Source organism: Rhea pennata, chromosome Z (assembly GCF_028389875.1).
Source record: "Rhea pennata isolate bPtePen1 chromosome Z, bPtePen1.pri, whole genome shotgun sequence".
NCBI classification, from domain to species: domain Eukaryota; kingdom Metazoa; phylum Chordata; class Aves; order Rheiformes; family Rheidae; genus Rhea; species Rhea pennata.
In genome coordinates this window covers 29,480,866-29,504,832 of record NC_084702.1, presented here as the reverse complement: position 1 = coordinate 29,504,832, position 23,967 = coordinate 29,480,866, and the positions used below count along the sequence as shown (strand labels likewise).

The 23,967-nt window shown below is 39.0% G+C and overlaps 1 protein-coding gene across 8 annotated transcripts in view; it reads left to right on the top strand.

Annotated features, from left to right (window-relative positions):
* The window catches only part of GOLM1 (golgi membrane protein 1), a 54,790-nt gene that overhangs the window by 13,525 nt on the left and 17,298 nt on the right, over positions 1-23,967 (top strand). For 4 of the 8 annotated variants that reach the window (XM_062600570.1, XM_062600569.1, XM_062600567.1 and 1 more), the window contains exons 3-4: positions 10,844-11,026; positions 13,085-13,264. In XM_062600570.1, the coding sequence (XP_062456554.1) occupies positions 10,844-11,026; positions 13,085-13,264 (363 nt within the window). Of the gene's footprint in view, positions 1-5,036; positions 5,109-5,382; positions 5,604-10,843; positions 11,027-13,084; positions 13,265-23,967 lie in introns of those variants that run through there. The other 4 variants (XM_062600571.1, XM_062600574.1, XM_062600573.1 and 1 more) reach the window with 4 other exon arrangements.

Here is a 23,967-nt window from a genome sequence, read left to right as displayed (position 1 = left end):
AAAGAAAGACCATACTTATGCCATACATGTTCTTCTCACATTTTGCCTTCATGTTAACTCCTTTTTTTTTTTTTTTAATTTATAAAATTCCTGGCTCTTTAGAGTATAAAACTTTTTTTTTTCTTCCAGTTTAGAGATCAGATGCTCAAGAAAAGCACACCCTCAGGGGTGGGATCCTCAAACCTTACTGTACATAATTTTGCATGGTAAGAAAGATATACATGCATGTAGACAGATTTGCTGATTCCATTTTTCACAATTTGCTTTGGAGAAGAAGAAGTGAAGAGCACAGCAACAAGTCCGTCAGGATCAAAAAGCCTGGTCAGCACCTTTAGCACAGTAAAGCACAGGTATTTAAGGCTGATCCTTTAAGATCTTTTTTCCCTTCGATCCTGAAAAGATGTTCTGACTAGAACATTCACAAGATGAATTTTGGCCTTCATCAAGTGAGTGATTGAAATTCTTTGGTCTTCAGGAAGGACAGGATTTTACTGATGGAAAGCTGGGCCCAACTAATAACATATATCCTCAAATAGCTTCAATTAAATCCCAGCTAAAGTGTAAGAGGCAAGCACAAGATCTACTTCAGCTGAATTTATCATGAATTTATTTCCTCTATGTCTTAATTCTTTTTTAGTTTTGTTGTTGTTGGAGGTGGGGGGTGGGGGGAGAGATGAAGGAGAGGACAGGGCAAGGACTGTGAAGATGAAAGTCTAGACAGTCAGAACAAATCTATCATTACAGTGTTATTTTCTGTGACCAAAAAAAGGGAGTTAAAAGTAATGTCTGAAATCTTGCTTCATGTAGGCCAGAATTTGAAGTTACATTTAAGAGTTTTTCAGCACATAGGAATCACTGTGACTGTTAAACACTCTTTTCTGTCAAACACTGTCTTTTCTGGTCAGCTCTTTGTTGTGGCTTATCTTTTTCTCTGAATGGATTATGCTTTTATAAAGAGAAGAAACAGTACCAAATTTCAATAACTAGCGCTATGAAAGCTACCATAAAAAAACTAATCCTTTCAATCAGTTTGTTAAGTAACACCATGAAACCTCATCTAAAACAGTTCAAGGAGTTCTAAAAGGGTATGATGCATATGAAGTACCTGGGAGCAAGGGAGATATTTAAGATGACATTGAAGATGTCATCATTAAGATGACATTGTTTTTTTTCACTTTTACTAAAAAAAAAAAAAAAAAAAAAAACACAGTTCAAGCGTATTATTAATGTACATGTGTAAAAAACTGAAAAGCGAACACCAAAACGTGCTTTACACCGATGGTACATCATTTTCCTGGCTATGAGATGGATACTCATTTTCAAACTTAAGTTTTTAAACTATTTGCCTTTAGGCTGCCTGGAAACCAATGGCAAGGACAGAATTAGATTAAAACCCGATCTCTCCCTGCTAGATCAACACTATCTTACCTGATCAATGCTAATGAAAACTTTTTTTTAAAAAAAGAAGATGGAGTCTTTCTGTGTGAGGTACAGCTCGCATCTAACTGAATCTGTGGGTGTATATGTATTTGAATGTGAATGCTTTAGCATTCATGTGGAAATTTGTTTACAGGAGTTATATATTACCTGTCCATATGCAGAAATTATCGTAATGAAGGTTAGGAGAAAAACAAAAAGTTATGAGTGAACTCCTCAGGATAAAGGTTATTAAACTGCTAGTTGTGCAAAGAACACTAAAGTCTATTTTACTCCTGTTTAGAAGGAAGTATAATTTAACAATATAAACTTCCTTACACACAGGCACGGAGTTACAGAATTTGAAGTAAAGGCTACATCCGTGTGTCTTGTGTGCAGTTATAAACACCACAGATGAAAGAAGAGATGATCTACTTTTGTGGTCTACAGATTTTATTATTACAGTTACAAATCATTTTATAGGCATCAGGGAATTCAGAATACATGTAAGACTGCATACATACCATGGAAAAGAAAACGCTTTCTCTGTTTGATATGTACTCTATGTCCAAGTCACTGAGGTGCTATATTTTATTAAAACTTTCAGAAGGAAAGTTCCATCCAGAAACTACACTCATTGAAAGTCTAGTTCTTAAAAATGTTCTTTGTGCCCTGTGTTAGAAACACAAATAATTTGCAGCCTTCTGCTTAATTATGTTACTAAGGGCAGTGCAAAATTAGAGAAGTTACTTGCTAAAATGGAAAAGAAAGAGGTACTTTTTTCTGCATTAATTTTGTTCATTAATGAAAATATAAAAATGCTGCATAAAGCACAGACACATAACACTGGCTTGGTAACATTTAAAGGGTAGGCTGGACACATCAAGTAGTTATACGTCAGTTACTCCCTGGAGCCATAGTACTTATACGCTTCAGAACAATTTTTTTCACATGGATTAGCTCTTCTGATCTATTTGTCCATGAGTTTAAGAACAATGAACTGCGAAGTACTTTGTACCTCAGGTAATTTTTTAGGGACATTTTAACATCTCTCAGAACCTGCTGCTTATGGTAAAGTTGCCATGCACAGTCCTAGCAACATGTCAAAGACTTATTTGATAAAAGCTTGTATTGCATACTGTTATCTTTCACATGGTAACTCTTAGCATTTAAAAAATGTACACTGCAGTCAGTTTTAATGTTTCCAACAAAGGTAAGACAATATTTTTGCTTCTACAGTTTTCTCATGTGAATGTATCCTAGTTTCCCTGATTATGCCAGCTATATATATATGTATATCTTAATGATCACAGATGTAATACTGTGTTTCCAGTTAATCTTGTAAGTAACTAGTATTCTACAGATTGGGAACTTCTAATCCCTCTGTCTCAAAACCTGTCTAGTTTTCTTACATCAGCATAATCAATAGTTTTGATCTTCACAGATATTTGTTTAATGTACAAATTATACAGGTGATCCACTTCCATCAACCTTCTGTAAATTACATTACTTCTAGATCATGCTCTTCACATACAGTATTTTGGCAGCAGTAAGTGCCTAACACACAACTCTACTACACAGTTTTCTCAAATACAGATTTGGCTTCATTCTCAACTTCAGCTCTGTCCGTGACTGAGGGTCCTGCTGTTTCGTGAAGCCTATACAAACAATCCATTATTAAATTTATCACTTTTGGTATTGAGCCTAACAGGTCTTGCTGAGATGCTTAACTATCACAGCTTAATGCGTTCTTACTGGCTCCAAAGAAGTTTAAGGATACAGTTCTTAAAAGATCACAGCTTTCTTGTGCATATATAAGAGGAACTCATTCATGTTGAGTTGTCTGCCTGCTGTACTCCACCCACTTCACTCTTCTGAACAAAAATGTGTGGTTTTCTTTCAAGAATTCTTTGCTTTACCACAGTTATGTTTAAAGATGAAACCAAGTTATATTTAAAGACAAACTCACAAAACTATTTTTCTGTGATCTTTGTTAAAATACATGACTTCATTTTTTAAATTAAAACAAACTTCAATGTTTTATATTCTATAATTTTTGTACAAGATGGGTTTTAATTCTAGTTTAAAATATTTATAAAGAAAGTAATGATGGCTGTGAAGCATAAATAGAGCAATCTTTTACATAGGAACAATTTTCTGCAGTGTCTGAGCTTTTCACAAATTCCTCTTGGTATGAGTTACTGGTACTTTCTGAAACAGTGGTAAGTACTGCAGTTTAATTTTTTGAACTAGTATTGTCACTACTAGTGTGTTTAAATGTTCTTAGAATCACTTGTTACAAAGTGCATAGTGTATTTTTCAACTCTGTTAATTTCTTCTTGAATCATTATAGGAGACAGTAATGGACTTGATTCATCCCTGTTAAAGATAGGTTTTATGGGGTTTTCAGTCTTATAAGGTATTTCTGTATCTAAGTGATTTTTTTTTTTGCTTTTTTTTTCTCTGATCTTTTGGACATGGCTGCTACTCCTCAGCACAGCCTCCTAAGATTGAAAATAGTGGGGTTACACCTCCAGAATTTTTAGCTGTCTCTAAGCAAGTAGGGCAAAATTAGTTAATCAGTGGTCACAGCTGCAGACAGTCCTCACGTTTTCTTGTGCAATAATTCCTAATGAATGGTTTTACTAGCCTTTATTTTTAATGTCATCTTGTCTTAAAGACAAAGATGAATGAGCCATTTGCTGACTCTCATTGTGTTTTTGTGAATCTCACAAGCAATCCGGTTCCCTAACCATTTGAAACCCTATTTTTAGTCATAATATAACTCTAGACATGCTGGGCTGCTGAAAAATGATCCATTTTTCCTTAAAAAGAGAAGAGAGCTCCTCTCAGGAAATTATGTATCTCCCTAACTAAATGAGAAAAAGCATGTAATCCAGCATGATTTTAAATTTGTAACCAAAGTCCTGTTTCTGATTTAGACAAAGCTGGGGGTTTTTGTTTGTTTTTTGTTTGTTTGTTTGTTTGTTTTTAAGGTGGGGGGATTGTTTTCTGGTGAATGTTAGAAGGTGGGTTTTATACTGATAAATGTTTTTTGAGAAAGGGAAGAAAGGTTTAAGTTCAGCCTAATCTTTCTTGAAACCTGACATACGTGAAAGATCACTTTTGTTAAGTTTGCACCCTTTGCTCAGTTAGAAATTTCAATTTACTTATGCAAATGTAGCAGATCAAATCCATCAAGGATATTTAATCTCAGAATAACTGCTTCGACCGAAGATACAAAGGAATGTAAGCATATTTTATAGCCTGCAAATGACATTGCAGCAGTTTTTCTACTCTGCTCTCTCTCTGACTGCTTACATTCTGCTTACAAAAGCTAGCACACAGGAACAGTGCTCGTAACTGGCTGTTGTAAAGCCTTCAGCTGGGTTAACAATAATGGAGGAAATGTAGTTGCCTGGTAGTTTTTTACTGCAACATTTTTGAGCCAAGAAGGCTTCATCCGTCTGGCTGCTGCCACACATACGCCGAGGAGTCCCGTTCGGCGTTGCTCGGCGGGCGATGCTGCTTTTCCCAGGCGCAGCTCGCCGGGAGCTGCGGGGCAGCGGGCGCCGAGCAGCTCGGCCGGAGCGCGGGTTACCGCGCTGGGCGGGCACCCCGCGGCGCCCCGCGGCCTGCGGGGAGGGGCGCGGGCTCGGCCCGCCGCTCACTCACCGCGACTCGCGCCCGAGGTAGGAGCGCGCCGGAGGGCGGGCGGGCGGCTGCGGGCCGGGGCCGGGGCCGGGGGCCGCGGCTCGGAGCGGGGCCGGCGGGCGGCGGGGCTGCCGGCCTTCCCGCCGCGGGGCCCTGCGCGGCCGCGGAGCGCAGGGACGCGAAGACCTTCGCTAGCCGGCGGCGCGCGGGCGGCTGCTGCCTGGTCCCGGCCATTGTCCTGCCCCATTGTCCTGCCCCATTGTGCTGGGCGTCGGAGAGCGGGCGCCGTCGGCCGGACAAAGGGCTCCCCCACCTCCTCAGAAATTTCAGTTCAGCTGTGGGATGCTCGGCAATCCCGGGCTCGTTTCCCGAACCTCGGCCAGGAGGTGCCCTTTGCTTTGCGTGCGCTGGGTTTCCTGGAACGCTGGAAGATGGGAATGTTTGCTCAGGTTTTAAATTAACCTCGGTCTGGGGATGAATCTTTCCAAGTGGCCCTTCATCTTATGTCTTGACAGCACTTTGCTCAGGAAGAGGTACTCTTAATGCTTTTTTTTTTTTCCTTTTTTTTGTCCAAAGGAAGGGTTTGAGTGTTTTCCAGTAAGATACTAAGCATTACTGGGGTGGAGAAACTGCAGCAGTTTTGTTAGTTTTCTCACTGCCTATCTTTATGCTACTCTACTCCTTTTCCTAATCTTTCTTTCTTAAGATTATGTGAGGATACTTTTAATTGTGATGCAAACAAGATTATTCATATATTGTGGAGAAAATACCTAACACAAAATATTTTCTTAAAGACAAATTTAATTCTGACTACTCGTTGAGATCCTTCTTATGGGTAGTTTTTTGTTTAATTTTGTTTTCTTACACAACTTATTTCAGGTAATAGTGTTTCCTACAAGTACAGCTAAAGAGCATGTGGATAATTTAGAAGAGTTTTTTGTCAGCCTACCTTTGACTATATAACTTCTTTCATCAGAATAGGCAGCTATCTTCAATACTTACAGGATTTTTTTTAACTACAAACCTTTTGGAGTTTTAGTGTATTTAAATTTAATATAACATGTAAGTTTTATTTACATTCTTTAGAATTCATTAGACACAGTGTAGCATATTTTGGGTAATCAGTGAGTTTTGTTTATTAGCTTCTTGTAATCATTTAAAAGATATGCTGCCTGATCTGGAAAATTATTAGTGGAGTAAGGTTACAATTATTCTCTCTCTCAGCAAATACACTTTTTCTGTATTTTTGTACTTTCATGATCTGGTACTTATATTTTAAGACACATTAGAACAGGAAGACTTAAGACTGGAATTGAGAAGTATCAGATGATATTTTTTTCTGAGAATGATGAAAATGCAGTTGCTGAACTTGTTAGGCTGTAAATGCTACTCCTTCTTTTCCTGTTCCCTGCAAAAAGAGTAACTTGATCGTTAAACAAATAGTGACTCAGTGACACCCTGCAGCATCTGTGTTTAAATTTTCTTTGAATGGTTGCCAGTTTGAAAGAAACTGGTTATCCAAAGTACTGAGCTTTGAAAAGTTGATATTGCTAGATGCTTTACAAAAGTATTTCATCTTTCAGCCAGCAGTTTGTGGATTCCTGTGAGAATAACTAGGAAGAGAGAGCCTGTTACCAGCAGGCTTTAAATAGATCTCCACTGGAAAAACATTTATTCAACCTCTTTAACTTGTAAATTCCATGAAAAAAATTAACTAAACAACCGAAAAAATAAAATCCCACAAACACGCTTGCTTTAGAAGAAGACAGCAAATCTGGTGCCACATTTTACAACAGTGTATTAGATACATTTTCTGATGCCTCCTGGTATTCTGTGTACCCTTGAAATCATGAAGTTACGTGAAGTTACTGGCTGTAACTAATTTGAGACAGTGTAGTTATGAATGCTGATACTTGTCGTTAACATCTAGCTATGGAAGAAAATGAGTAATTACATTTGTTTTTCAGTGGTGATCACTTTCATGTTAACTGCATATAAAACTAAGAATAAAATACTGTTTGACTCATTTTAGCACCTCTCTTCTTCCCTCTCCCCCCTCAACCTTCACCACCTTCTGGAAGAATAGTTGCATGAACGTTTGCTATCTGATTGACTTTATTCTATTTTAAACTTTTCTTTAAAAAAAGATCAAGCCCAGTTTCTGCTACTCTTTGTCTTATCTGGTCATGTCTAGGTATAGATTACAGGTGTGGGTATGCCACTGAAATGACAGCAACTAGTCTTGATGGACAAGAACACCTGATGCAGAAATCTTTCTTACTTTCATCTGATCTTATTTCGTCCAGTAATCCATTACATGATTTTTCCCAAAGTAGATAAACCGGCTCATTCAATAATAAATTAGGATGTAAATTCTGTGAGTCTTCAATGCTTTTTGTAGGTTCCCGTGGCTGGGGGGAGGGCAGATGTGTTACCCAGCAGGCCTTCGTTTCCAGCAGGCCTTCGTTTTTTCTGAGTCTTCGTCTGTGCTACTTGTTCCCACTCAGCAGGTCTCCTGCAGATACACAGAGCTGGACCCTGCGAGCAGAGGGACACAGCTTCCTGTTCGGGAGTTTGAAATGCACCGAAAGTCTTGCTTTGTTTTTGCCTATAAAGTTTTAGTCCTGTGTCAGTGCATATGTTAATCTTATCTGTACTGGGAAATATCTGAAGTAGGCTTGTTGGCATCCAGCAGAGTACAGTAAAATAGGAATTGTTCAGATAATGTATTTAATCTGGGGCATAACTTATAAAGATAGCAAAGCCAACAACTGAAATCTGCTGTTCAGAAATCAGGCATTTATATGTTACTAAATCTATATATGATCCAGCATCTGTTCTTCACATTTGTCGTCAACATTTGTGAAAGATGGATTCTGTCATGTTCAGTAAAATCACCTCATTATCCGTAAAATCAGAAACATATTTTTTGCAAATTAAATAACTTTGCCAGACCAGATACTTCCTGGAAAATGGAACATAAAAATACATTTCTGTATAGAAGCATTTATTAAGATAATGTGCTTATCTTTGTAACAGATTTGTGCATTTGTTTGTGACAGAAAACGAAACAGAATTTTCTTTTGTTTATTTTTTACTGATTAGGAAGGAGGTATCAATATTGTAGTTGAGGTAATCTTTTGGGTCTGCATTATTTAGATTAGACAGGAGATCTTTTTGTGTTTCAACTCCATATTCCTTCTCTTTCTTCCTCCTTTTACTTTTCCTTATGTTAAGTTTAAAAACATATTTCTAAATTATTTGAGGGCAAACAGCACTAGATTTTCTAAAGGCGAAAATGTATTGAAGTCAGACTTGCTTTACTGGCATCATTTCTGGCTTATTTATAACTGAAAGCCTAAGAGTCACTTAGTCTTCTCAGTTTTTACACTGGGAAGGTTTTTCAGTATTCCTTAAACATGGTTTTGAGCCTGTACTTTAAGGCATATGGTGAATTAATCAGTCTTACTGTTTTGTTGCTCTGCCTCTGAGTCTTTTCCAACTGAATAGGTATTCAATATAGTTCAGTAACTATTTTCAATGCAAGTTATTATTGCTAATAAAATGGATTGCCTTCTCTGCTTCTAATTGCCAGGAGAAAAATATCAATTGTTTCATTCAAATAACGCTTGAATGTGATGCCAAGCATGTTGCAATATTATATTTAGTAGTTTATAATGTTTTCATTTGTACCAACTAGTATTTTTACAAGGAAGAGCAGCATACAAATGACTTTTCTGAAGAAAAAAATTGTATCTGAATCTTTCATTAAATTTAGTATTCTGGTAAGCACGAAGAAATGGATTATCTTGTTCTTAGCTGAAGTGGGAATGCTAATCATCCCTGTTTTCCACCTTTCATTTCTGACACCGTGGAGATCTGCGGTTCTTGGCTTTCAGGGAATCTGTGCAAGATGAGGGGGCTGTGTAATCCTCTAGTTGTTCCTCTTGAGATGGGACAGTAGGAAAGCAGTCTGTGCAAAGGATGTGTATGTTTCCGTACTTCTTTGCTTTTTATGTTGGTAATTTGTATGTGATTGTATATTATTTTTTTAATTTAGTTGGTCCTGATTTTGTGCTTCAGAACAGATATGTGTCCCCCCACCCATTTTGTTGGTTGCATTGCAGTTACAGAGGTTGCCTGTGGCCTTATGGCCGTCCACAAGGACTGTGTGCTGCGTGTCTGAGTTTCGCTTAAGAGAGAAACTGAGGCTTTGGGTGTTGGACCTGTTCTCCTACACATGTATGTGCCTGTGTGTGTGCTCATGGCAGCATACACACACTAAGTGAAGGACTTGCAACCCAGCCAGCTGTTGCAGAAGCTGCAGCCTGAGTAAGGAGGCTCCATTTTTTAATAGGCTACATTTCACTTTTTGACTCAGTATATGCCCCGTTCCCAACTGTAAATAAATGCAAACAAATTTGAAATATGTACCTGTCTGTCAGTCTGAGCACTCTGTGCTGATGAAAGAGTAGGAATAGGTGTATCTTAGTTTGAATCTAATGAAGGGGTGTTTCAGGGGAAGCTTTGCTCTGGGTGTGTCTGGAGGTTAAATGTGGGTGACTTATTGAAGGGTTGAGTACCGGGCTTGTAAAATCAAGATCTCTGTTGCTGGCTAGCTGCTGACATTATCTTCTCCTCCTGCTCTACGTCTTGTAAGCCTTTTGAGAGTTGCTACCATTATTAATTTTTAAAAGTATTACAAGCTGTGAATTGCATCCATAGGGAAAAAGAAATTAATTTATTTAAGAACATGCAGCTTGTGAGACCGCGTAATGTATTAACAATAATTCACGTATTTCATATCAAGTTAGTGTTTTGCAATACATCAGTGTTTGCTGTCTATTTGATGTTCTGTGCTATTGTTTCTGGCTTTTGTCTGCAGTAGTGCAAGAAGTAAAGAAGCTGATCTCAATTTGTGAGAAAACAGTTTGTATTACAAATTGTTCTGAAAGCTCCCAGTGGAGTTTGAGATTTGCTGAGCTAGGTGCTAATACATTCGTTAAGACTAGATTTTCCCTTCTGACAGGATAGATACAGCCTGTTTCAGACAGACTTGCAATTGTTCATTGTTCCCACATTTTTGTTAAAATATGCTGTTCCGTATAAACAATCCAAGACTCAAAAGCAAGCAGTACCTGCTGATTTGTCAAAGCAATGTTATTTAATTTCTGTTAGGAGTGGCAGAAAGCTGTAGTAGAATTTCCCATTGAAAATAACAGAAGTATTTGTTTGATTTTTCTTTTTTTTCATCAAGATTATCCTATCCAAGTTCATTCAATCTGTTTTTTTTTTTTTTTTTTCATGTTTGGATCCAAAAAGTTAAAATAGTACTTTTTCAGGAGAAAAAAATGAAACTACACAAGTAGGAAAGTGGAGAGGAAATTACTCCTGAAACTGAGAGACTAATTTTGATTACTGACTAGAATGAGATAACAAGGAATTAATCTTCTGTATGCATCTGTATGTACATGATAGGAAAATGGCTTTTTTGTTCTGTTTATTGCAGGTTTTATTATATTGCTAAAAGTACGCAAGCATTCTCACTCAGAGCCCATGTGATAGCCACTGATAGCTTTTATGTGGAAGCTAATAGTACAGTATGAGCTTTCTTCATCCTTCAGATGGAAGTATCTTGACAGAAGGCTTTCCCTGCTAGTTCCCTTGGACTGACAGCTGTTGCAGAATTATAGTAGAAGTCTGGAAGTCTTATCGTATGCATAAAGTAGTTATAGCAAAGGATGTAATGTAACGTATATATTTTAATTTGCAGGTTTCCACACTTGTGGGTTTTTTTTGTTTTTTTTTTTTTTGTTTGTTTTTTTTAATGATAGGGCTAGGAAACAGCCGCCGAGGGATGAAGTCTCCACCTCTTCTCGTAGCTGCACTCCTGGCATGTATCATTGTCTTGGGCTTCAATTACTGGATTGCAAGTTCTCGCAGTGTGGATTTGCAGGTAATGGTGCTATTGCTCTGCGTGCGGTTTTGTGCTCATGTGATTAATAAACACGGTCTTCAACAGGAGGACAGCTTCCACCTGCATGCGGTGAGCTAGAAACTTTGGTATGTTGTAGGAATGCTCCCAGCTACAGTTGTTGCTTGTCTGCAGAGAGGGAAGGAGCAGTGCCTGTTCATAAGGGCTATGGAGAGTCCAGAAGACACGTGTATGGTGCTTGTTTTGCTACTCTTCACACAAGGTGTTCAACTGTTTTACATTATTTCAGTTTACAGTCAGTTTCAGTTACAGACGTGGCATATGCCATTCTGTTGTTTTCTTGTGTTACTCCACAGTATGTTGCAAATCAGAACTTCATTTTTAATCTGACTGGGCCGCTGCCTATTCATATGCCTTCATTTTTCTTTTTTTTTACGTGACCCATTCTTGCTCAGTATAAAGTAAGATCAACTTCTTTCAAAGTATTTTGGGCAAATAAGGATGCAAGGTAACTTCTCCATGCACTCACTCCTTCCCACCATGTACAAGGAAATCAGCTGATTCAGAGGGTATCTAACAATCTAAATTTATATTTCTTAGGAGCCTTTCCTGAGAAAATCAAACAAAACTGCAGCTGTTAGTAACTGTGTAGAGACCATTGAAGCCTTTCTGTGCATGTGTGTTGCAGCTGATGGGAAAAAATCATTAGCCAGCTTATTCTTGATCTCAGTAACCTAGAGGAATAAGGTCCTATTCACCATTATTGATTAATGATATTATGTTGTACAGTTCCTCCAAGTAACCTTGAAAATCCCTTCACTTCTGTGTAATCATGCTCTCTGAATAAAAGCACAGCCCAAGATACAAGTAGAGCTTCTGAAGCACTAATAACACATTCATTTATTGACAGGACTTTGTTACTATGATGACTAAAATGGAGCAAGTGCTCTTGTGTGCTTTTTCAGCTCAACTGCAAACATGTTTCCTTCCCCTTCCCCCATCCATTTCTTTTGCTCTGTGTGGTAATACTATGGAGTAGACAGGCAGTAATATGTAGCATACTGTGGTGTAACAAGGATTGATCAATTTTCTTGGAGCCTTGGCAGATGCTGTATGGTTTTATTATACTCGGTTTTCAATCTCTCACGAACCCCCATGTTTTTCTACCTGGGTAAATTCTGGTAAGATTTTTTTTCCTCCTAGTTACCTTTGTTTCTAATAATTTGGGGTTAAGATAAAGATGCTGATGGATCTTGGGCAACAAGGAAGAGAACAATGTCCTGCCAAAATCAAACTGATACTTCAAAAGAAGAAAAAGAAAAGCCTTGACCACATCTGACTTGATGCCTTTCCATTATGTGCTGTCTATATTTGTGTGTGCATCTGTGAGACTGTTGAATTTTCTTTTGATTGTCACTGCTCTTTCAGCAATCAAGAGGAGGGAGACTTTCCCATTTAAAATGAGTTCTTTTCATATCTTTGTGTAACACGTATGTGCAATTAGTTGTTTACCTAAAAGTTGGACAGAGCTGTCCCAGGTCTTATAGGAAAACTTACTGATTATTCGAGAGATGAATTTTCTATTCATATTAATTAGTTTAGGATCAACATTGGAAGTGCAGGGATATCAGAATTGTTTGGATGGGATTTAGACATATTTTGTCTTTGTACTGTTTTTCAGGGAAAAGGGATTTTTTGTTTGTTTTGTTTTTAAGGTGAACTATTTAGGCTGCTTTGCATTTCTCTAAAGATTTGCAAATCTTTAATGAAAATTTTGATGGTCTATACTGTATATGAACTATTGGTACTAAGACCAATTTGTGTGTATGTGTAAAAGTGACTGGCAGATTTAACTAGCTGAGGAAAATATTTTGATGAGATTAGCATTGTTAGCCTGTTATTTTCCCTGAAATGAAGTGGACCCTAAATGCATTGGAAAAAGGGATCCGCAAGAAGGAAGATGGATTCACCCATTATCTGCTTCAGTTCTCTCTGCAAAGTTTGAATACATTCTCCTTTTAAATTGTTACTTAAAAGAAGTATTTCTACTTGTTTTTTTGACAATTTGTTTTCTCTCAGAATCGGATCATGGAACTGGAAGGCAGAGTCCGCAGAGCAGCAGCAGAGAGAGGTGCGGTTGAGCTAAAGAAGAATGAATTCCAAGGAGAGCTAGAGAAGCAGCGAGAGCAGATTGATAAAATCCAATCCTTGCACAGTTTTCAGATGGAAAATGCCAACAGACTACATCTGGAAGAGAAGGTAGGCCTCCCCTAGCTACCATTTACCCTGAGGCAGCAGTTTATCATGACGTACTCTGCAGTGGAATAGGATTGCTTAAATGTCCCAGCTAATGGGTTTGCAGTGGATTTTTGTGTTTTGAAATGTTTGTTACATGTATTATTGCATAATAAATGGAAACTGAATGCATATTGTAACCCTCAAAGTGGTAAAGACTTATTTAGTGGTCTGTAATGGAGAAACATTTTAACTGAAAAATGAGGGACAAGAGAAAGAAATGAAAGCATACAGAATAAGCCAAGATCTATATTTTTATGATTCCGCTTCATCAGCTTCTAAGTGTGCGGTATTAAAAGCTGCAAGTGACAGCACTTCTGAAAAATACCTCTACCCCTGCTGTAAATCATTGGTACAAGTACCTTGGGTTGGCCTCTGGCTTTCCTTTAAAACTTAAAGAAAAGAAGAAGCTGCACCAACAAATGCATCTGTATTTCCATCTTAAGCCTGTATAAATGATCTTCTGTATCTGAATATATTGCAATTAACTTGGCCTTCTGCTTGTAAAACCATTAGTGTCCAAGTAAGTGGTAAGAGATTTACCCTTAGTTGATGGCTTACTGCTCAAAATGTGTGGTGTACAATGTATCTTCTGTGTTAAAACTCTTGTAAATGAAACAGCACCAAAGGAATATTGGAGATCTTAGAGAAGGAAAAAACTGAATAAAACTGAAGATGAAGGTGTTTAACTGATATGCAGTGGCATATAGTGGCATATATCTTTATTTTAAAATAATTTTTATTTGAGCTCCTCAAAGAAGTTGTAAACCCGTTCTTGTCACTTATTTTGGGACAGACACGTTTCTTTAATTCCTCTCTCCTCCTTGAATTCAGTCTTTGGGTATGCTTTAAAAAAAGTGAGGTGTGGTTTTTTTGTTGTTTGTTTGTTTGTTTGTTTACTGTATATATTTATTAAAGAGATACTTGTGGATATTCAAACAGGGTTTTACCAAGTAATTGGGATTGTCTCTTCAGCTTTCTAGTTGTGAGTGATACTACTGAATGCTGTGGAAGTTGTTTACCTTTACCATCCTTTGTGTGAAACTATCCCTGTTTGTCTCTTGGCAAATTTATCTCTCTCCAGTCCTTCGAGAAACCCTTCATTTTGTTTTGGCATCTTTTACATTCCATTTCCATCCTGCAAGTAATAGAACACATTAATGGATCAAAAAATATTTTTAAAAGAGAGAGAAAGACAAAATGGAAATGAGTATTTACTTATTTTACTTTATAATCTTCTTTTCTTTTCTATTTTTTTTTCTTACAAGGGAATTGCGTTTTATGGTCCCTTCTCAGTAGTAGATTTTCCACGACTATACTTGCATCTTCTCTATAGAACTATTATTATATATTACCTGAGGTGTTGGTAGAGGAGGTTATAGAGCAGATAAGCAAAATAGACAAACACCAGGAGGTGGTCATAAGAACTCGCCCAAGAGTTCTAAAGAAATTGCGTGGAGGAAAAGGTGTTTTAGCTGATGTGGTATGTAACCTTTTTGTTTTGGACTATGGTATCAGCCAAATGAATTTTTGAAGTTTGTGCAAGTGGTGTGTGTGTGGCTTGTTTGTTTTGTTCTATTTTTATTTCTATTTAATTTTAATTTATTTGTTTGTTCATTTATTTTGAGGATATACGGGAGCTGTCATCCAGTAAGTCTGACACTAGGAAAATGTGATTGGCTGGGAAGAGTCAAAGCAGCTTCTGTAAAAGGAAATCCTATTTTCAAAATTTGAGGGAATTTCCTTCTGGAAGAGTCAGTGACAAGGATAAGGGAGACTAATGAGCATATGCATGCTTGGAACTGGAAAAGGCCACACACAAAAGGTTCTTGTGGAAATTACATGACCATGCAACAAGAGTCGGTGTTATCACAGAGACGAACAGGCCCAGGTTATGAAACAGCTCAAAATTCAAGTGGTTTAGTTTTTGTCGTTTGGGGAGGAGGATGCCAGTGGCATTTTGGAGAGGTGGAAACAGCACATGGTGAGGACGAGAAGGATAACCAAAGCAGTGGAGTAGTTCCTGTGCAGGAGTCTACTACATGGGTTGCCAGCTGTCAGCTTGGACAAGATAGCTAGGGAGAGCTGTGGCAAAAATGCCTACAATTCTGAATGGCAGTGTGAGAGGAGGAGACAAGGAAGACCAGGAAAGGGGAAGGGAGAAAGGTATTGGGAGAGACAAGAAACAGCAGTTCTCCATTTGCTAGCAAACATCAAATGAAAGAAATTGACAAATAGTTCAGAAGAAAGAAAAGAAATTTTCTTTGTGCAAGACGTAGTAAAGCTGCAGATATGTAATGTCTGTAATGTCTGGTTGCAGCAGGTCTGTGCAGGTTAAAAAGCAGTTGGATAGACTCAAACACCTGCTGCCCTCACCCCACAAATAGGAAGATGTGGTTTCTGACACCAGAAGTAGCTGGTTTTAGAAGAATGTGGTGGTGAATTATTACTTTATGGTTGCCTTGGTATTCATTCGGCATCCAGCGTTAGAGACAGTGGCAGACAACATGGATTTGGGGGCTGATTTGGTACAGCTGTTGCTATCTTGTCAGTGTTTTGTCTGTCCTCCTCCTAAAATGCAGGTGTTTGAGAATAATATAATCTATGAAGTTTGCCCCAGGGGCTGAACCTGTAGGAAACATTAGATGAAAAGTGATATAATGGGCTTCCTTATTTCCTGTCAGCTGCTTTCTGTAGTTGGAAAAGAGCACATCTTAGGAAACGGTAGTAGTAGGAAGATGTGTAGGAAGGCACACATGTGTGTGCCTGTGCACTACTTCATGGCAAATTTAAAATATGCTCTTTTGCTACAGGTCAGCAAATACCCCACAGAGATATTTATTTTCCAACTCTGCAATTTGAGAGCAGGAAGAGTTGTTTTTAGGAGTAGTGTATTTTAGAGACCTTATCAAAAGATACTGTTGACCAAGTTGGCCTAGATTCATCCACTGAAATAGGAAAGCTCCAGAAACAGGGAGGCTGAAAAAAGAGAAAATCTTACTTTTATTAACTAAGGTCATTTATATAAAGAAACTCTGCATGGGCAGTGGTTATTTGACAATTGGATGCATAATATTTGAAAATACCGTCTATGAACCTTTTCATGTGTGTATCTATATGTAAGTATATATTCCCATATGTATTCTTATTTATGCATTCTTGGTTTTTTGCTCTGTAGATTCCAGTGGAGTCTCAAATTCTTGAGAGGCAAGTACAGAAAGTCACACTTTATGGTTACAAGAAACTGAGCCCTTAAACTGAACTGTTAATCCCTGAGGGGGAAATAATGGCAAATACTTACCTAGTCCAGGGATGATGAATGAAAACCCAAATCCTGAGTCTTTTGACTGTCTTTATGAGTAGTAAAACTATTTCAGTGTAATTAGACAGATCTTTGATAAAAGGGGTTTTGTTTAATTGTTGTTGTTAATTTTTTAAGAAAGAAAAACGAAAGTGTATTCCACTGATAATGTAGGAGTTAAGGGTCTGTCCCTGAAAAACTCTTTTTCAGGAAGAAATGCTGGTGATAGAGGAATCTGTAAGGAAATAAACCTTTACAATCTAGGGAATGCCTTACCAAAAGTAACTCTTGAGTAACATTCAAGACCTATCTTAATTCCAAATCTCCACTGTTCACTGTATCTTATTACTTGTCTGCTCACAAAATGCAGAATAATCATGCCTCTGCTTTTGTTTAATACCGAAATAATACACTAATAAAATACTCCACAGGTTAAAGTCAGTCCCAGAGGCAAGTGTGACAACTAGCCTAAATTAATGTCTTCTTACAGTGGCACAGAGATAATTTTACCAGAAATGAACAAGGGCACAAGAGTGAGAGATGCATGGATTCTCTGTTCATTCAGGTGATGTAATCCTGGGAAATTACTATCATAATTATTATTTTAGATATGGAAATGTATAAAACACATTGATCACCAGTCTGTTTTTAAAAATCTATGTAAATTTTTGAAGATTAATGTAGATTTAGCAAATGGCTTCTGGAAACCCATGCAGAAACAGGCTGAGGAGATCAAGAGAACTTAGATGAAGTCTCCATAACAACAGATAAAGAATCAGAAGTGCAAAAGGGATGTTTGTAATCTGTGAATAATTCTCTAAAGGAGAAAATATTCTTTCTGGTTGTTATTCAGGACGCATAGCTTCTGGAATATATGCAGCTGCCATGGTAGTCTTTTTGAAGACAAGCTGGAGAACAGTACATGTTATCTGTGTGTCCTAATTTTTTACTGTTAGAACATGCTTTTGCAGTTGTCATTTTCTCCAGCTCTATGTAATTCTTCCCCAGCCCAGATCTTGTTCTACTGAGGAGGGGTACCAGGCTCTGTATGATATGTGTGAAATGTGTCACTGCCCTGTTGCTCACTGTCAATGACAATGGCCACAGCTGTTCTCAAACTTCCCCCTCTGGGAAAAGTTCAATTCCCAACACAGCCTCCTGAGACAAAATACTAGCCAGTATGCTGAGAGTCAGCTCTGCTTGAAAGAAATGAAAGTGTTTAGGGGGAAAAGAAAAAAGCCTTGGCTGAAAAGGAAGAGAGGTACCTATGGGTGTTTTGGTTTTGCTTGTAAACCAGCGTTGCATCTTCTGACTAGTTTCAAAAAGGCTTTAAGGAAAAATATGTCCATTCCCCCCACTGCCTCAACTGCACTACTTGCCATAATACAATGTTTCTAAATCAGTAAGAGAAATCAGTCTGTTTACTTGTAACAGCTACAGTAGAACTCTAGAAGACTACCTGTGTTTTAAAATGCATTTTTATACGATGAAGCAAAATAAATGGCCGATCTAGACTTAGATAAACTGTAGGGACCCTAACAGTGGAGATTCATAGAATCATAGAATCAGGAAGGCTGGAAGGGACCTCTGAAGATCATCTAGTCCAACCCCCCTGCTCAGCAGGGTCACCTACAGCATGTCAGACAGGGTTGCATCCAGGCGGGCCTTGAAGATCTCCAGAGAAGGAGACTCCACAGCCTCTCTGGGCAACCTGGTCCAGTGCTCTGTCATTCAGAGTATGTATAGTCTGAGTTATCTAATGAAACATTCCTACCTCTCTTCATAGCTAAATGAATTCACAAAAAAGAAAGCACAAAGTACATTATGCATCTGTGTATGGTTTATAGTTAGGATTTTTCCTATCGTAGACTTGTACTTTTTCTTTTACGCTGCCTGATGTTTGGGTTTTAGTTAAATACAGTGATGGCCTTGAAAACCCTGTGGCCACAAAGGGCGTATTCTCTCTCACGTGCTCCCTGTTGTCCTGCAGCTCTAAGTCATTTCTTTGTAATATCTGTCTCTTCAGTCAACTTCATGGCTCCTCTGCTGAGAGTGTGAGAAACTATGAGTTTGCAGTTTTGTTAGCTTCTGCCGTGTGATAACTGAACTGCACTGTGTCACCATGCAGATAACTCTTAATCACAAAAAAAGAGAGCCCAGATTGCTTTCAGCTGAAGATGTAGTAGAATATTGAGCCCAAAATCCTTACCATGGTCTCTATTTGGGACTAGAGCTGTCTTCCCCCCTCCCCCTTTATTGAGAAGAGCAATTCATAATTTATAAATGGAAATCAGTTCAGTGGAAAATAGAAAGATCTAAGTAAACAACGTCTGATCTATTTTGAGTTTGAAATTTGCTTTAAACGTGCTTCACTCAGGGCTCTCATATGGAAGCCTAAATGAGTGTGTAGCACAGAGACCAACCTAAAAAAGAAATGTTTTCTTAGGGATTTTTTTTTCCATCAAGTAATATTTAGTTAACCATTAATCTCACGTCCAAGAATGAAAAAAGCTTTTGTGGCTAGTATGAATGGTTTCTTTCCTCATGAAGATTATTTTAAAATAATAAGTACAAAGACACAAAAGAATTGAAGATGCAGATTGCCAAGAAAGTGGCGGGGGAGGTGTGTTTGTACAAACAGAGAAAGGATAGGAATTTCCAGATAAAATTAAAAAATGAAAAACAAATAACAAAAACATGGCTTACACTGTGCTGCTGGCACGGGGAGGAGACAGGGGAAGCAACAAGAATGCGCATGACAGGACTGCTCGTTTTGTGTGCAAGGAGGACTTAGGTCAGCTTGAATTAATCGTGAAATAGGTGCCCATCTTCTCTCTATTAATTATAAATGCTTGTTTCTGCTGTTTCCATGTGTATAAATCTTTCACCCACAGCTCTTTTTGTTCCTAGAAAGTTTGTTCTGTGTGCTAGAGACTGGGTGAACCATCATTTAGTTCTGTTCTTAGCAGTGAATTACTGATGCTGTGGCTTTCCTTTTTCTCTTTGAGAGCTGTTTTTGGTGAATGCCACGTGGAAGCATGGAAGCATTTTTTTTTTTAACTTTGGTTTTAGTTCTGAAGCAAATGTTTACTTTTCTCAACTGCTTTGCCATTTTATTCCTTTTCCTGCTGCAATATCTCATTATGCATTTGGGTACACTGTGTACAGTCAGTGTTAGAAAACACCTATGTCAGTTCTGTGTGCGGGAACAGCTTGGTTTATGCCGATAGCAAATGCTATATAGAGCCAGTGCTAAAGGAGTGTAGTGTTAAATTTGCCCCTAAGGAATATGTTATGGAGAATGCTATGTATAGAATTAGCCAGATGAAATGCACATACATAGTTTAGAGTGTGTGCTCTAAACGTGTGCTTTGAGATAAACTATCTGAAAAAAGACAGGCTTCCTAGCAGATATTCCTATATATATGTGTGTATATATATATATATTTTAACAATACCTTTAACATTTTTGCATCCCAAACAGAAAATGACTTATGCACACATGTTCACTTCCTTCAAGCTCAAGACCAGTGCATCCCTATGAGTAAGAAGTGCAGCAAAAAGGGCAGGAGACCTGCATGGGTGAGCGAGGAGCTCTTGGCCAAATTCAGACAGAAGAAGAAAGTACACAGAATGTGGAAGAGGGGACAGGCTACTTGGGAGAATTAGAGGAATGCAGTCAGAGTGTGTAGAGATGGGATGAGGAAGGCTAAGGCCCAGCTGGAATTGAGTCTTGCAAGGGATGTCAAGGACAACAGGAAGGGCTTCTTCAAATACATCAGCAGCAAGAGGAGGATTAGGGAAAATGTGGGCCCACTACTGAATGGGACGGGGGCCCTGGTGACAAGGGACACAGAGAAGGCAGAACTACTGAATGCCTTCTTTGCTTCAGTCTTCACTGCTAAGGGCAGCCCTCATGAATACTGCAGCCTGGATATGAGGGAGAAAGTCTGGAGAAAGGAAGACTTTGCTTTGGTTGAGGAGGAAAGGATTAGAGACCTTCTGGGCAGGCTAGACATCCACAAATCCATGGGCCCAGGTGGGATGCACCCACGGGTCCTGAGGGAGCTGGCGGATGTTATTGCCAAGCTGCTCTCCATCATCTTTGAAAGGTCCTGGGGAACTGGAGAGGTGCCTGAGGACTGGAAGAAAGCCAATGTCACTCCAGTCTTCAAGAAGGGTAAGAAGGAGGACCCAGGCAACTATAGGCCGGTCAGCCTCACCTCCATCCCTGGAAAGGTGATGGAACAGCTCATTCTGGATGTCATCTCCAGGCATATGGAGAAGAAGGTGATCAGGAGTAGCCAGCATGGATTCACCAAGGCGAAATCCTGCTTAACCAATACGATAGCCTTCTCTGATGGAATGACTGGCTGGGTTGATGAAGAAAGAGCAGTGGATGTTGTGTACCTTGACTTCAGCAAGGTTTTTGACACTGTCTCCCATAACATCCTCCTGTATAAGCTCAGGAAGTGTGGGTTAGATGAGTGGACAGTGAGATGGATTGAGAACTGGCTGAAAGGCAGAGCTCAGAGCATTGTCGTCAGTGGCGCGGGGTCTAGTTGGAGGCCTGTCGCTAGTGGAGTTCCCCAGGGCTCAGTTCTGGGTCCCATCCTCTTCAACTTCTTCATCAATGACCTGGAGGAGGGGACAGAGTGCCTCCTCAGCAAGCTTGCTGATGATCCCAAGCTGGGAGGAGTGGCTGACACACCTGAGGGCTGTGCAGCCATTCAGAGAGACCTGGACAGGCTGGAGAGTTGGGTGGAGAGGAACCTCCTGAGGTTCAGCAAGGGCAAGTGCAAGGTCCTGCACCTGGGGAGAAATAACCCCATGCACTAGCACAAGCTGGGGGCTGACCTGCTAGAGAGCAGCTCTGCAGAGAAGGACCTTGCAGTCCTGGTGGATGACAAGTTGACCATGAGCCAGCAATGTGCCCTTGTGGCCAAGAAGGTCAATGGTCTCCTGGGGTGCCTTAGGAAGAGTGTTGCCAGCAGGAGGGAGGGAGGTGATCCTGCCCCTCTACTCAGCCCTGGGGAGGCCTCATCTTGAGTACTGTGTCCAGTTCTGGGCTCCCCACTACAAGAGAGACATGGAGCTACTGGAGAGAGTCCAGCATAGGGCTACAAAGATGATCAGAGGGCTGGAGCACCTGCCCTACAAGGAACAGCTGTGAGAGCTGGGCCTCTTCAGCCTGGGGAAGAGAAGACTGAGGGGGGATCTGATCAATGTATATGAGCACCTGAAGGGAGGGTGTCAAGGGGACAGGGACAAACTCTTTCAGTTGTCCTGTGTGACAGGACAAGAGGCAATGGGCAGAAATTGAAGCACAGGAAGTTCTGCCTGACTGTGAGGGGAAATTTCTTCACTGTGAGAGTGACGAAGCACTGGACTAGGTTGCCCAGAGAGGTTGTGGAGTCTCCTTCTCTGGAGATCTTCGCCTGGATGCAACCCTGTCTGACATGCTGTAGGTGACCCTGCTGAGTGGGGAGGTTGGACTAGATGATCTCCAGAGGTCGCTTCCAACCTTACTGATTCTGTGATTCTATGAAAAGGGATTTTTGAATGCAGTCCATAAAATTATTTGCTATTTGAAAAGGAAAAAAATTGCACAACTTGCTCTTTATTTTCTGTTTCAGATACTCACAGTCATTACTATCCTGAAGAACAAAACATTTAACAATGGTCAATTTCACTGTCAACATGAAATAAATAATCTCAATATTCAAAGATTTCAAAAATTATTTGAGAACGTAAAATTTCCATGTCATTTGTAATACTTCTTTTAATACAGTGATGGTTCCTGATAATGGCCAGGAATATCTAATCCCGATACAGAAAATCCTTTATAGTGATAATCATGAACAACTGCATTGCTCAGGCACTAGCAAGACTCAGCGGCTACGCTGAAATGATAACTTTCTTTCTCCAAGAAACTAATGAAAGGAAATCCAGAGAATTTTTCCCCTTTTTATGAGGAAGGAAACAGGGAGGTGATAATACCTGCTCAGTAGATGTTTTCATTTGTGCCATTTAAAAAAAACCAAAAAAAAAAAAAACCAAAAAAACAAAGCCTTTGCTCTTTATGTTTTACAGTACTGCTCACAAACCAATTGTGCATAGAAATATTTCATTTTTATTGGATGCAAAATGGCTGCTTCTTCATCAAGACATGAATGGCCATTGCTTTGATTAGGGACTTTTTCAAGGTCAAATAAAGGACAAATCCACTTTTCTGTTCTGTGTTGACCTGCTTGTGTAACTGAATACTTTCCTTCTCCTAATCAATTGGCAGTAATTTCAGTACTTTTCACGAAGACTGGCACTAACTGACAGTGTTATCCATGTCTCAGACTTGAAGAAACAGCATGAACGTAGGCATTTCATTATGTTGAAGTGATGTGAACATATGTGCTTATCAGTACTTGAGCAGCAAGTTAGGAAACCTGAGGACCTGATGTCTGATCTCACACCCTTGCAGAATATTGGGGTTTCTCGGGAAAAGGATGGCTAGGAGATTATAATGAAGAATAAGAAACGTATATTCTTAAAACCGGATCATCTCTGAAAGGTCAGTTATCTTTTCTGCAGTCTTAAGAAGAATCTTCTTCACCAGACTTTCTAAATACTAAATGTATATCTGAATTACCTTGGGATTCAGCTCAGAGGAATTATTTTCGCTTACACTTGCTTTGGTTCTGTGAGTATTCTTGGGATATGCATGTATGCAGGTGGATAAAAGAGAAGTGAAGGAAAAATGGACAAAACAAAACATGTTCATATGTTAACTGCCTCTTCTGAACTCTAGAGAGCGAGAGAGAAGCGCGAGAATGGAAGAACGGTACTCCAGCACTTGCTTATCAAAGGAAGGGAAAGGGTAATTGGGAAAAATGATGCAATGTTTAATGTTGCTTTCATAGAGTTCATTTATGCTTGTTCTGTGACTAATGATTTGATATCTTGTGCAAATAGATGGATTCCATGGTGAGAAAGCAGTTGATGAAATGAGCTGTACTACACTGTATTCTTTCTTCAAGGCCTGCTTGATAAATACAATAGATCTGACTGTGTTTGTGAGCAAGAGATTAAACCAGAACAGAGCAGCAAGCGATTTTAGCTATGGGCTCTCTGAATTCCTCTCCTTTTAAATGCAGTGATATTTAATAATTTTTTTTTTTGGTTCACTGATAAATCTGGGTTAAAATGAGTGTTTGCTCTTTGTAATAATAAATCTTTACTGCAGCTAATGCAATTTTGTGTTTGTCTAATCCAGGACATTGTGATGAAAAATCTTGTTACAAGTACTTTCGTCAGGGTTATTTATAATATTAATTGTAATACACACCCTTTGCAAATAAAACATTTTTCT